We start from the raw sequence: 14,830 nt of genomic DNA, 5'->3' as shown, positions 1-14,830 counted from the left end.
GGGGTCGACACACAGATGAAAACCTGTCCCGTAAAAGAAGCTCAAAGCTAGTCTTTAAGAAATAAAACAAGTAAAATTTACTTGTACAAGTTATTCAATTACTCATACATTGCAGACCATATGGGCTGGAGGGGGGGATGACAAAACATGAATAAGCAATGTCTTCTTTCCTTAATGATTTTAACTGAGATATAATTTAAATGCAGAGGAGAAAATAATTCCAATTTTGGGAAATGAGGAAGCATCACAACTCATTTCAGTTGGGCCTAAGTAGAAAAATGGGAGTTAATAAGTGGAGATGAGTAAAGAAACAGGAGGCAGCTACCAAGAAAGAGGCTTGGAAATGTAAGGCCATTCCTATACCATGTAATGTGATGTGCACTTGCAGGTAGCTGGAGGACAGGACAGGTGGAAGGCAAGAACCTTAAGAGGTATAGTAGCAGTACTTGGAAATGAGGGAAGCAGCTGGCTTCAAGGGATTATTCCAGACTGGATTTGGTGACCCAGTGGATGTGCCTGGTCAAGATGCCAGGTGAGTTGACATTCTTGGATATGGTTTCTAGGTTCCAAGGCCATGGAAACAGAGATGTTTTTACCTATGGTGAAGAGACTGGGAGGCCAGAATAAGAACCTCAGCTTCTCAGCTTTGACTGTGCTAAGTCTACGATGTGACACTGGAAATGAGACTCCAAAACCTCAATAACAAGTATGGGGTACACTCAGACCACCTTGTGCTGGGTTTGATCCCAGGGTGTTGTGTCCACTGAAAACTAAAAAATAAATATTAAAAAATTCTCTCTCTCTTTAAAAAAAAAAAAAGAAGATACGATATATCTCTGCATACTTACAAGCACCCATGGTAATGCTTCATTCATTTTAGCATTCCTGGGTGTTATGGTTTGGATGTGGAATGTTCCCCAAAGGCTTATGTGTTGAAGGCTTGGTCCCCAATACAGCAGTGTTCAGAGGAGGGTTTTTGGGAGCTGACTGGATCAAGAAGGCTCTAACCTCATCAATGGATTAGTCCACTAATTCATACCTGAGTAGACTACTAGGAAGTGGGGGAAGTAGTAAGAGGTAGGACCTAGTTGGAGAAAGTAGATCTTTGGAGTTGTGTCCTTGGGGATGATATTTTATCCCTGACTCCTCCTCTCTGTATCTCTATTTCTCTCTGCTCCCTGGCTCTCAATGAGCATGAGTAGTTTTCCTCCACTGTGCCCTTCTGCCATGATGATTCTACTTTGTCGCAGGCCTAAAAGGAATGGAGCCAGCTGGCCATGTACTGAAACCATGAGCCAAAAATAGACCTTTCTTCCTCTAAGTTGATTTTCTCAGGTATTTTGTTATAGCAATAGAAAGCTGACTAGCACATGGGGTCCTGCTGCTTGGCTTGCTCTCCCATCTTCCCTCATCCTGCTGTTGTGCTTCCATATGCACATCTCCTCTGAGAACCCTTCTCAACCAAATCCAAACCCAGTCCTGCCAGCCACAGGACTCTGGTGCTCCTTCTATGAGTTTACACAGCATTCTGTGCACATCTCTTTGCTTTACTGTATTATAAAAAAAAAAAAAAACAGGGCTGTTCATTAGCAAATTTTTTCTTAAATTCCAGAACACAAAGCAGGCACTTAAAAACAAACAACCCCTGCATGTTATATCCCCCAAGCAATGGTATCATTGGGATTTTATTTTTTCTTAATTTGCGACTTTGCCTGGTATGAGATTCACTAGTCTCACGTAATTATGAAGATAGGTGAGAATTCTTTGAATCCTGTCCAGGGCTTCTGACAAAGCCTAGTGATGCTCTGAATCTGGGTGGTCCCAGTACCTGGGTTCACTCAGGGTGGTAATAATGGTAGCTGTCTCCATGGCAACTTGAGGTACCCCCAATTCTTCTGTTACTGCTTTCTGATGAGCATCCCAGTAGAGGCCTTTCCAAAGTAAAACCCTCATACTATAGCCATTTCATTTAATGTCCTCATTACAACACAATTGCTCAATCCCTCTGTAACTCTCTCCTACTTGAAAAATTAATGGAAGTCTGAAGGGGGGAGCAAACAGGAGAAAGACAACACAGTTTCTCACTCCACACATTAACTGCTTGCTCAGTGCCAGGCCATTCTGCTGAGCACTGGGAACAGTGATGAATGAAGGCAGACAGGGCCCCTGACTCTGGAGGAGGAAGCAGTATTTAAACACAAAGGTTGTCAGCTAACACTTTCAAAGGAAACAGTGCTTCCCAGAGGCATATGAAGAAAAGTGTCTGCAAAGACTATCTCAAGTGAGAAACTGACTTCAGGAACGAGGCCAGGCATCCATAAGGAACCCAAGAGCCAAGAAGAGGCTCTTGTGCCTTGGCAATCTGCTTATGTATTTTTGGGGTGGTTCCTAAGAAGCCTCTTGCTTGCAGGGGAATGCTCTGTACTTCTGGGATCTCACGCACCATCTTGTGGCCACAGAGAGTAACTGCAGTAGGATATTTCTGCCTCTCCAGGAAAGGGTCTTGTGTTTTTGACCAGGTTTTAAAAATTCAGCATTTATTTGCCCTTTATTTGCATTTATTTTATTTATTATCGGCATTTATTTGCATTTTGTAATATATTTTCTTTTGCTTTTTGCTTTTGTTAGTGCATTACAGTTGTACATAATAACTAGGTTGATTCTGACATAATCATACAGATACGGAATTTAATCTACTCCAATTTCACTTCCCGGTTTCTCCCTTTTCCCTCCCCTTAACTCTTCTCCTCTACCTTTCACTCATCTATGGTTAAAAATACACACAGGGCGTAACTCTACTTATAAGTGTAACAGTTTGCTGAAAAACATTCACTGTAGGTATTCTTAGAATACCGACAAAAATGCCTAGTGCCTGATGGCAAGTTCAAGGTCAGCCTCAGCAATTTAGAGAGACCTTGTCTCAAAATTCAAAGGTTGGAAATGCAGCTCAGTGGTAAATCCCCATTGGGTCCAATCCCTAGTACTGCAAAAAACAAAAACAAAAGACAAAAATGGAGCTGGGATGTGACTTAGTTGTAGAGCACCTACCTAGCACCTACCAAACACCAATAACATTGACAAAAATGGCTCTGTTAAAAAATACATTCTTAACTTGAGTAATTCATCTTTTGTGATATAAAATTAAAATTAGATTCCTTTAAAATACAGAAGTTGATTGGTCACATAAATATTTTTGTTTTTTCAGTACCAGGGATTGAACCCAGGGGTGCTTAACCACTGAGCCACATGTCTTCCCCTTTTTAAAATTTTATATTTTGGGGGCTGGGGTTGTGGCTCAAGCGGTAGCGCGCTCGCCTGGCATGCATGCGGCCCAGGTTCGATCCTCACCACCACATACAAACAAAGATGTTGTGTCCGCCGAGAACTAAAAAATTAACATTAAAAATTCTCTCTCTCTCTCCTCTATCACTCTCTCTTTAAAAAAAAAAATTTTTTTTATATTTTGAGTCAGGATCTTGCTAAGATGCTTAGGGCCTTGTTAAGTTGCTGAGGCTGGCCTTGAACTTGCAATCTTCCTGCTTCAGCTTCTTGAGTTGCTGGGATTATAGGCACATGCTATCACCCAGCCCACATAAATATTTCTAAATAAAAATGCAGCCTGGGCAACATTTAGTTTTAATTCTAGAAGCATCACTACTCTAAGCCATACTCCAGGGTCTAGTCTGTTCAGCAGCTCTTTATTTATGTATTTCAAATTTGCTTTTGTGTATCACACCAAAGACTCCTGTGAAAAGAACCCACACTGGGCAGCACAGAACCATGGCACTGTGATACTGTTTGCTCCACAGCCAGTCCCAGTGCCTCCTCTACAGAAGCTGTCACATACCACCTTTTACCAATCTCAGGAATATGTGCATTCATTTCTGCTTTCTTCCCGGATTGTAATTCCTTCAGGTCAAACCGGTGAGTCCTGAGCGCCAAACCTATCATATGTTATTTGACTTAATCCTCACAACACATTTACGAGGTAGGAATTTTAAATTTGATTTTAAGGTATTAGAAAATTCAGGTCCAAAGGAGCTCACTAACATCTAACAGCTTGGTAAAGGGAGGGAGGGGGGATCCGAAGTGAGCTTGGCTTGACCCTTAACCCTGTCTCCTAAGCTCTCCTCTGTACCACCCTGCCTTGCAGAAATAACAAGTCTCCCATTTTAACTTACTCTGCAGAGTGCCTGGCACACAACAGATACCCCACACAGGGGAATGTACAGAGGAGCTAGAGTGTGCCAGCAACTAAACTTCCTTGCTGAATGTGTATTATGCTTACCCTCTAGGCACCACAGGGACATTAACTTGACACCACCACTCTCTGTGACCCATGGTACAAGTTCAGAAATAAGACAACACCCAGTTAATTTTTATTAATTTCATGATGCATTTGGGAATATGTGGAACATCAATGCTCTCCACTTCTGGTATTGCATTCTGTCTGCATGAAAAACTAATTTTTTTTTTTTAACCCTTGGGGATAACAGGGATCCAATTACTGTGAAAAATGAAAGAAACCAAGCCCTTAGCTAGATTCCTTGGTTTTCAGATACTGACACTACACCATTCTCTTTATCTAAGCTGTTGCTTCATCTGCCATTTTACTGAGACAATGGGAGGGGCTCGTGGACCACTGGAAACATCACTCAGAATCCCAATTTGGTAGGGATGCAACTGGGGAGAGAGATAGAAAAAGGATTCAGTATTTCTGCTGAATAAGAAATTATTTCTGTTGAACTTTAGCAGCCGCAAACCTGTTTTATTATTCAGAGGAGAAGGCACAGAACTGTCGAGCAGAAGAAATTTATGCAGGTTCAAAGGGTTTTTTTTTTTGTTTTTTTTTTTTGGAAAAAAGCCAGAAAGTCAAGAAACTGAAAAATTTAAGTTCTGCTTTGGCTCTCCATAGAAACCCTAAGGTTCTATTTAGCTGGTGGAAACAATGTTATTCAGAGTCCAAATGAAGAGTCTCCAATTTACATAGCAGAGTTTCAGCTTCTCCTGTTTTCCAAAAGGAGTTTGAATACCTGGCAGTGGTATAAAAGGTGCCTTGGGTTGCTGGGAGGAAAATGACCCTGCCACTTTAGCATAGGGGAGGAAGCAAATAAAGATTTTTATTTTCTTTCAGGATAGGTGTGGGAAAAGCTAAATAAAAAAGACTTAAATATATTATTTATGCATAAAAAGACTTATTTCTGAGAGAAAAATAAAGATTTCTGGAAAATTAGATAACTAACTTAGAAAATAAAAAATAAGATTTTACAAGAGATTTTTCATCCCTCTTATGTTTTTTTTTGAAATGGTGGCAGTGATGCTCACAGACCAGGACATATCTACTGTTCTTCGTGACAGTAAGCAACATGACTTTAGAAGGTGAGAAGCCATGTGGTATGGCCCAGGCTCCAGTGGAGCACATGGCCTTCCTAGTCCTGGGCTCCATTGGCACCTGCTCAGCCTAGGCTGTCCCTTAGCATCTTACTGGTATGTTGTACATACTAATTACCGCTAATATCCTTGGTTCCTAACTTTCTTTAATAATCCTTCAAGGCTCAGTGCAAATATTTCTTTGGCAAAGTTTTTGTTCTGAGTTTTCCTAGACAAGGCCAGAGATTGGGGTGGAGAGTGCTAGAGAACAGCCCAGATTCTTGTCATGCCCCAACAGAGCCCTTAATGATGTTGTAGTTTGCCCAACAACAACAACACTGGGTGGCTGAACCTCAACGGGTGTTGGTTGTGCTGAGAACCAAGCTCAGCAGTCGGGTTCCACATAGTCAACAAGAATCCTCAGCCTCCTTCCTTTTCTTGTGGTGCTGGGAATGAACCCAGGACCTTGCATACCAGTTAAGTGCTCTACTGCTGGGCTACACCCCAGCCCTGAATCCTTTGTGGAGAAAAACTTGGAAGCAAACCATAGGCCCAGAGGTCATCTGGCTTATGCCTGGAAGTGCTGAGGTACAAGCAAAACTACCCTTGGGCTCCTACAAAAGGGCTTCATGCTGATGTGCATCTTTTGGGGGAGACTATGTCAAAATAACTAACTTTAAGCACAGAGTAGGTGAGAGAGGGAGTAGGTGCGAGCATCATCCCACAGGCAGAGCAGGCTCCTCTGGTCTTCTATGGCAGGAAGCAAGAACTCACCATGATCACTTTCAGTTCCGGACCGGCCCCAGTAACGACGCCTCCTTTCTGGACTGTGCGCGTGTCTCTCAATGACGGCAGCTATGAATCGGGTGTTGCTGACTGCAGGAAGTCAAGGACAGTGAACGTCACTCTCATGCCAGCACCTTCATCCTCTCAACCCCCTTGCTCTGCGCATGCTCACTTGCATGCTGGGGGAAGGTATTCTTTGGAGAGCTAGAATAAGCAATTTTTGAAAAAAACTCTGAGGATGAGGGGAGGTGACTTAGAACTGAGGCAGGGAGAGGTACTTAATTATCTGGCTTTAACGTGTACCAAAAGGCCATGTTCCAGGTAGCTGAAGGCCAGGGTATCTCAAGGAATGCTCCTTTGATATAGAAAATGTCATTTCCCTTCTGAGTTTTGTGTGTGTGATTGTGTGTGTGTGTGTGTGTGTGTGTGTGTGTGTGTGTGTGTGACTAAAAAAAATGCATATTGGAACATTCCTTTCCTAAAACAGTTTTTGGGAAAGTAACGAGGGAGAGAAAGAAAGGAAAAGGTGAGCAGCTTCAGGTCAGAGCACCTACTGCAAAGAATAACAACATAGAGTCCTTTGAGATTTTTCTAAAACGAAGCGAGGACCTATACTTATCCCTAATGGAAAAGGGAGGAAAAAAAAAAACACACCCACCATGTCAAAGCTTCTTAAATTTTCATACAAGGCAAAAGGACATAAGAAAGAATATTTGTTTTGGATCAGCCTCCTGCTGACGCCTTCTGCCGCCAGGCCGCTCGGTACTCACTGATGCCTCTGTCCTCATGGCTGTCGTCGTCCCTTTCATCTCTGTCATTCTCCAGGTTGGACATACGCACTGACATTTCTACCCATCATTAAAAAGAGAGAAACATGACTATTTAATCAAACAAAATCACCCGCTTTAATACCCTGCTGAGTGCTCGTTTGATGGCTGGGTGACAGCATTCCATCAAGAATGACTCCTGGGCTGGGGGGGTAGCTTAGTGGCAGAGCACTGGCACAGCACATGTGCGCGCGCACGCACACACACACACACACACACACACACACCCAGAGGCAGAGTTTCTATCTTGGATGAAAATGAGCTGAACCCTTCCGTGCTTTTTTTTTAATGAAAGAAGGAGCAGTAATCAAAAGGAGAACAAGAAGTGAATAAACAAGCCAAGCACAGTGGCACAGGCCTGTGACCCCAGAGACTAGGGAAACTGAGGCAGGAAGGTCTCAAGTTTGAGGCTAGGCTTGGCAACTAAAAATAAAAAATATAAGAAGGGCTGGGAATATAGCTCAGACGTCGAGCAAGCCTGGATTCTATCCCTAGTTCTACACTCAAGCACACAAATACATGTGCTTGCACACACTTACACACACACACACACACACACACACACACACACTGAGGTTGATTTCTGAAGAAACAGGAGAAAAGAAGCTGATGGAGGTCAAATGATCTTTAATCCTCTACTATAGTGACAAAACAGAAGCAACAGGGTCGAAACCAAAGATCTACATTGTTGATAAAATGGTGTTATAAATCCCTATAAAAGGCCAGGCACAGGTCACACTGGGATGATGGTCATCCTCAGCCTAGCCAAATCTCACCAAGGGCTGGTGCATTATCATTATCCCTGCTACTAACAGAGATCATGGCCCCTTGGTCCCCTTCAGCTGCAGTCATAGAAAAGCTTTCCAATCTCATTCCATTATTACTGCTGCCAGGGTGAGCTACCTTACCAGTTAACTTTATCTCCATGAGAGTCAGGTTAACACATCCCTGGGGCTTTAGGAGGAATAGGGATGGCCATTAATTGGCTTTGTCGCCTTCAAATGAGTAATACAGCATACTTAAAACTTGATATCTCAGTATCAAGGTCGTGATTACAGATTTTTTTTCACTTGAATTTGATTACTTTTCCTGTTTTAAGAGATGTGATTATTCCAAGGTGTGCTCCTTCACTTCATATAATAGCAACTGCAATACAACAGATCCATGTTCTTGGCAACAGTGACGTGGGGAATCACCAGTGCATCTGACACAGAAAACTTCACACAGCCCCCCCGTTTCCTGGCTGTCTCACGAGAGGCAGGCCATGGTGGGCTTTTGTTGGTAAAAGAGAAGATTCAGGGATTTTTCTAGGGAATCAAAATGGGGCTTGCAGGGTTTAGGCATTAAAGAAAACAGGCTTTGGGGACTTTTGAGATGACCCCAAAGAAGCTAAGGATATAGTGCTGTCCTTGCAATTTCTTAAGAGACTTAACCAATTGGTCATTGTCCTTCCAGCCTTGGAACAACCTAAAAGAGGCAGCTGCCTCCTAGAGGAGCACTGGGATTCATTCTGCACTCACCTTGGGCAGCAAGCGGAGACATATGCTGGTGACTCCGGCGATGAATCTGATGGCGGTAGGCGTACACAGCAAGGACCAGTACCATGATGCAGCCCATGATGCCTCCGGCCACAGGACCCACGGGTGCACTCTTAATCATGTTTAAGGTTATCACCTCGTCACCTTCAGCAAATACACAAACACGTGTGTTGGTAGGAGGTGGGGATGGAAGGATGACGATGGATAGGAAGGACAGAGCGGGAAGGGTTCTGATGAACAGTCGTGTGGTACTCTGAATTCTCCAAAAGACCCACCATAATGTGGGAATAGAAGCTTGCTTTAGCTCCTGGTTCTAAAATGGTTGCAAACTGGAGCAAGAGCACAAAGGCAAGGACTGTTCAAGTGGATGCAAATCACTTAAATAGACAGCACCCAGCGCTGTAAGAGCCCTAGCTCCTAGAAGAGGAGATCGTACTCAGCACAGAGGTAAAGGCAATGTGGGCCTCGCTGGGGGTCATGTCACCCATTCACTGAAACAAGGGACCGAGGCACAATAAATATGTGCTAAACAGACCAAATTTCAGAGCTTATGGGTTCCCTTTAAAGTGCTATTTGCTCTTTGCAGGTAGGAAATTGCAGGTGGACACAGAAAATAATTGCTTGGAGCACATGTGCCTCAACTATACTCCCAACTGGCCCCATGGCAACACATGAGCTCAAAAAATAATGTGGTGGGTAAGTCAAGGTATAGGTGGTCCTCAATCTCCTATGATTCAGCTCAGATTTTTCAACTTGACGATGACACAAAGCAATAACGCATTCAGCAGAAAATGTGCACTGCCTTTTGAACGTCCATCTTTTCCTGGGCTGGTGATATGTGGTGGGATACTCTCCTAGGATGCTGGGCAGCTGCAGTGAGCCCTGGTTCCCAGTCAGCCACATGGACTTGTGGGCAAACAACTGACACACAACCGTGTGCTGTGTTGCTAAGCTATGATGTTCAACAGGTTAAATGTATTAAATCCATCCTCTCTTAGGATAGTTTCAACTTACAGTGGGGTTTTCTGGGATGTAATCCCATTATAAGTTGAAGAGCATCTGTATTAATTATATTTGACTCAACTGTCAGCTAAGAATTAGGATTTGGTGCTAAATCCAGGAAGACTGAAAAAATATCTAATGAGGGAAATAGTGTCGTTGATGGTGTCTTCAAGGTCTTGGAGCCCAACCCCAGAGGCTCTCTTCCCTGTGGTGTTCTGTACCCTACCTGAAGCTACACAGGGGTAGGTTTGGCAACTGCTGACTTGGAGGCCCTAAATACCGACGTGTAGCTTTAAGACTTCTGCCTTGTGAAAGCTGCAAGGGGAAAGGGAAATAAGAGGCTGCACTGGTCACTGCATGTCACTGGCCCCGCACTTCTGACAGCTAGAAGCACATTCACGCAGGCCTGGAGTTCAGGAAATCAGCCCTGTATTTCTCAGAACAAGCTTTAAGGGAGTGAATTCCAGTATCTCAAAATCTGGCAGGTCATAGGGCTGCTTGCTGTCTCTGAACCGAATATCTAGCCGGCTCTGAAGGTAATTATGTGCCTTGGTTTTGTAACTAAAGACTGCTGACAAAGGAATAGGGGAAAATTGGGCAGAGGATTATTATTTTGACATGTTTCTGTTTTGCTGGGTATCGCGGCACACACCTGTAATCCCAGTTAGTGTGGAGGCTGATGCCAGAAGATTACAGATTTGAGGCCAGACTGGGTCACTGAGAGAGGCTCCGTTTCAAAATAAAAAAGGTCTGAGGATGTGCGTAGCTCAGTGGTAGAGCACCCCTGGATTCAATCCCCAGAACCATTAAATAAAAAAAAAAATTTTTTGTCTGAGTATGTAGGTGGGAAAATGTGTATTTAAGAATCAAGTTACTTTGGGCCCCCCATAAACATACCTATTGCTCCCATGTCATCCACATAGGGACTTTTGGCTCCCACGATGCCCCCAAAGCATTCCTTCTGCGGTGCACAGTAGGATTTGTCCAGGTGGGTCTTCCCGTCACTGTCCACCATGCACCATTCACAATCCAGTACACCAAAACAGTCCCTGTCAGAGACAACACTTCATGTTCCAGAAAGCCGTGTGGGCGAAAGGCCACACGAGCCTGGGCACAGACAGTCCCCAGAGTTCAGTACTGACTTGTGCTGTGGATGACCTGCCTTTTCCTTTCTCTTTCTTTCGAAATGGGAACAGCCATAGTCTGCCTGGGGATAGCTGCTTTATGCCTCTTGACCACTCGGAAATGAGAGAAGTAAAACTGTTCGCTGTGTTTTAAATTATGACACCCACACATCATGGATTAGTGCAGGGTTATTCAAAATCATCCTGAAAAAAGACCGAATGAAAATGACCCAAAGGTTTCTTTGATTTTGGTCTAATATCCCCCATGTGTGTGGTCATTATTAAAAAAAAAAAAAAAAAAGGAATAATCAAATAAGTTTAGGTAGGAAAACTGAGGCTGCTTAAAATGATTTTTCTGCCAATTTCTTAGAGCCTTTAATATATTACTTTCACAATGACTTTCTTAAGGGCGTGCTTCCCAAGCCTAATTAATGGGGGCTACTGCATAACATCCCAAATTAATCAGTCTGATGGCACACCCCTCCTCTGCTAGAGTATACAGCAAAAGCAGGGCTAGCTGTCCCCTGTACACACTCGCTCTGCTTAATTCAAGGGTAACCAAAGCTATAATGAACTAATCAAACACTCCTCCCACCTCCCCCCACTCCGGCTTAGTCAATCACAGCCACTATTTCCACGATGTTTAGTGCAGCAAATCCTAGGGAGGAGTGCAAAGAGAGTAGGGGACATGCAGCTCTTAGTTCTCCAAACTGCCATGAAGCAGACTTGCTTTCTAAGACAGGGAAGTTAACGAGCTTCAAAATATCACGCAGAGCCTTGAGGCTGTGTTCTGTTTCTGGATCCCAGGAGATCTTGCTCCCTTGCCTTGCTTCTTCACACCACATCTCCTCACCCTGTGTTTATTTCAAGATATATTTATTCCCAGCTTATGGTCAAATGCCAAATAGCTATAACAAGCAGGAGCTGGAAAACATTTAATCTGGTGGACAAAAGATGTCTAAAAAATCCATTTCAGATCAGAAAAACTGATATTCTTTTCAGAGCAGCAAGAATGGGAATGATCAAGTATTAGCTAGAAAAGCTCAGTGAGGCTGCTGGTCACCATTCCCTATGAGGTTTGCTTACCCACTTTCCATCCTCTGACTGCATCTGCTGTTGACACACTGGTGAAGGGAATCTTGTAGGCCAGGATCAATGGCTGTGTATGTTACTGGCTCCTGGTGGACCTCACAGCTTGGGTTTCTGTGCAAGAAGCAAGTCTGGAGGTTAGGACTATATCACCCACATTCCAAACTCATCATGTCCTGGTCCTTGACAGTGGTCAGACAAATCTGAGTTTGAATTCTGGCTTTTCCACTTAATGTAACCAATTATTTAACTACCTGGGCTTCAATTTGTTTATATTTATGTACAATAGAACATATACACACACATAATAAAATAATAAACCTTCAACATAACAGGAAAGTAAAAAATTAAAAGTGAATGTAATCTTTCTTGTTAAATCTCTTCCTCAGTCTTACTTTTCTGAGGAAAAGTTAGCAACACAATAAAAAATTTGTTAGCAACACAATAAGGACACTTTGTTTTTCTATACCTAAACAGATATGAGAATCACAGGGCTAATTACAAAACTAAGTGATTTAATGTGTTAAAGTACCTTACACATGGTATATACTTAGTAAAATGCTCATTTTTTTTTGTACACAGCACTGACAATTTTCATATTTTTATAGTATTTAAATTTAACCTCAAAGCGTACATCATTGGAAATCTAGCATATTGAACAGGTTCATCATTGGAATGAATCATTTTTGTATACCCCAACCCAAACCAAATCCATAGGAAATCTCATAGCATTTTGTATATAGTTATGTGTACATTTATAAGGAGATCATATATCATATGTACACACACAAACACACACACACACACACACACACCTCTTACCGATTCTCTGCATTGGTGAGGTTGCCAGTACACTCATTGACCTCTAGGGGGCACTCACAAGGGCATTCACATTCATTTTGTTCCATTCTAAAAAGCAAAGGAAAAGTTACTAGGCAGAGGGTCAATGACAATCGTATATTGTATATGCACTGTAGAAGTAAAATGATGAAACCCTTTGCCAGTTAAAATGAGAGTTAAAATAAAAAAGTGGTGACCAAAGTTTTAAATACTCAATTGGCCTTGGTCCAGTGCCCCATGGACAACAATGTTGCAAACAACAGTGTTTCTGTAACTGTGACTTTCCTTTTCCTCAGGACACACATCTGCCTATTCTGTTCATTGTTCGTATGCTATTTTGAATGACTGGCATCAGTTAAATTTTTAAACAGTGTGGGGAACAGAGAGTATGACCCATGGCATTTTTACCGGTGACAGTTGAGACAGAGTCGGTCCACCATGCTGCAAGCACAGAAGGCAAGTGAGTCGCATGTCTCATTGACAATGCCAACAAATGCATTGGTTCCTGGGATCCTCGCCAGTCTGTATTTAGAACAGTGGCTGCCGTGCACAAGGTTTGTCAGATCCCCCTATAGAACAATCAAGGTGTCAGCAGTGACAGACAGTAATGCAAAGACTCAGTCCTACCTTGGTAAAAACAACCCTTCAACCATCTGCTGAAAACAGCTTCAAATAAAACTTTGTTGTAAAAGTAGTACACAGTCACTGTTAAAATATGGGGAAAAATTATTCACTTCCATCAGTCAGACATAATTTCCATTTATCACCTGCAAACATATTATGTAATATTTTAATCTATATCTATACCCCAAAAACACATTTTTATAGCTGGTTGGATAATCTTTTTTAAAACACATAACAATATGTCATAAAAATGAAAATTTTAAGAAGCAATAAAAGATGACTTTCAGGTAAGGAATAGCTTAAAATTTATTCAAAGGCAAACCCAATTAACCACATAACAGATTTCTTCCCTTGGTTAACAAACCTTTCTCCCAGAGTAATATAATATTTAAAAACTAAAGTCTCTTTAAGAGGCTAGTTTGCTGCTTTCAGAATATTGAAACAATCTAACTAAAGTAGGTATCTCCTTTTTTTGCTCCAAAACAAGCAAATTTGGGATAGTCAGCTGATTGGATGGCCAGATTTGTTCATTATATTAAAAAGCCAAAGACTCAAAAGCATGTTCTAAAGTTGTGTATAACCATTTTCCTGCATGTGTCATATACCCCAAGGCAAATGAATGCCTGTCTGCAAGCTATTCATTGCCTCTATGAGTGCGGTGAGGAGAAGCCTAACTCTGAGAATCAGAGCACTGCGTGAGTTCTTAGGGGTTTAGAAGCATTTTTCACTATATGGATGATGCACACCTCTGGAGTGTGTGCAATAACACAGGCTTTCCATCCTGTTAGCTCCAGTAACCAGGGGTGCTCCAATTCTAACTTGGTCCCTTAAGAAATTATTCTAATTCACAATGACATGTTTCTACCTAAGTATATTGGCTTTGTCTACCCAACACTCTGAAAATCATTGCACAAATAATATAAGGCACACAGAAAAAGCCAGATTTTCCTATGACAACCTTCCAGCCTCCCTCTGATCACTCCTCAAGTTTGTCAGTGTCCCCCCAAAGAGAGTGCTGCTCAAAATGGTATGGGGTCTGAATGGGGTGGTAATGACCTCCCTTGCTTTGCAGAGTTAATAAATTAACTACCTGAAAAAAATGCATATGCATTATTAATATATTCACTTTTTAAACTCCTCTCTTCTACTGTACAATTGCTTTTTGTAATCAACTCTTTAACACTTAGTTTAAGATTTTCAACTTAACCCACTACATTAAAAAATTATTTTTAACCTTGCATGGTGGCACATGCCTGTAATCCCAGTGACTTGAAAGGCTGAGTCAGGAGGGTTCCAAGTTCAAGACCTGTCTCAGCACTTAGTGAGACCCTGTCCAGAAATAAAAAATAAAAAGGGCATGGGATGCAGCTCAGTGGCAAAGTATCCCTGGATTCTATCCCCAGTACAAAAAAAAAAATTAAGTCACATATTTAATGATATTTATTCTAAATTAAAAACTTTCTGTGAATAACTTCTTTAATGTTAATTCTATTTCCCTATTATAATTGCTCCCAATTAGGATTATTTTTTACATATTAGTAAGAATGTCCTTAAGATATTTAACCACAACCAGGTATATTTTGCAGCAACTCAAATTATGCAGAGTATTCTAAGGGCAAAAAGGAATTAT

At 42.0% G+C, this 14,830-nt stretch overlaps 1 protein-coding gene across 1 annotated transcript in view; it reads right to left on the bottom strand.

Moving 5' to 3' along the window:
- Nucleotides 1-14,830, bottom strand: part of Cachd1 (cache domain containing 1) — a 204,412-nt gene that overhangs the window by 3,344 nt on the left and 186,238 nt on the right. Inside the window, exons 20-26 of the mRNA XM_005337719.4 lie at nucleotides 12,985-13,145; nucleotides 12,559-12,645; nucleotides 11,734-11,850; nucleotides 10,421-10,572; nucleotides 8,504-8,665; nucleotides 6,927-7,004; nucleotides 6,145-6,246 (exon numbers count right to left, since the gene is read on the bottom strand). Coding sequence (XP_005337776.2) covers nucleotides 6,145-6,246; nucleotides 6,927-7,004; nucleotides 8,504-8,665; nucleotides 10,421-10,572; nucleotides 11,734-11,850; nucleotides 12,559-12,645; nucleotides 12,985-13,145 — 859 coding nt within the window. The remainder of the gene's footprint in view (nucleotides 1-6,144; nucleotides 6,247-6,926; nucleotides 7,005-8,503; nucleotides 8,666-10,420; nucleotides 10,573-11,733; nucleotides 11,851-12,558; nucleotides 12,646-12,984; nucleotides 13,146-14,830) is intronic.

The sequence above is a fragment of the Ictidomys tridecemlineatus genome, chromosome 11 (genome assembly GCF_052094955.1).
Source record: "Ictidomys tridecemlineatus isolate mIctTri1 chromosome 11, mIctTri1.hap1, whole genome shotgun sequence".
NCBI classification, from domain to species: Eukaryota; Metazoa; Chordata; class Mammalia; order Rodentia; family Sciuridae; genus Ictidomys; species Ictidomys tridecemlineatus.
The sequence above is the reverse complement of the archived record's forward strand: the minus strand, read 5'-3'. Positions and strand labels throughout refer to the sequence as shown.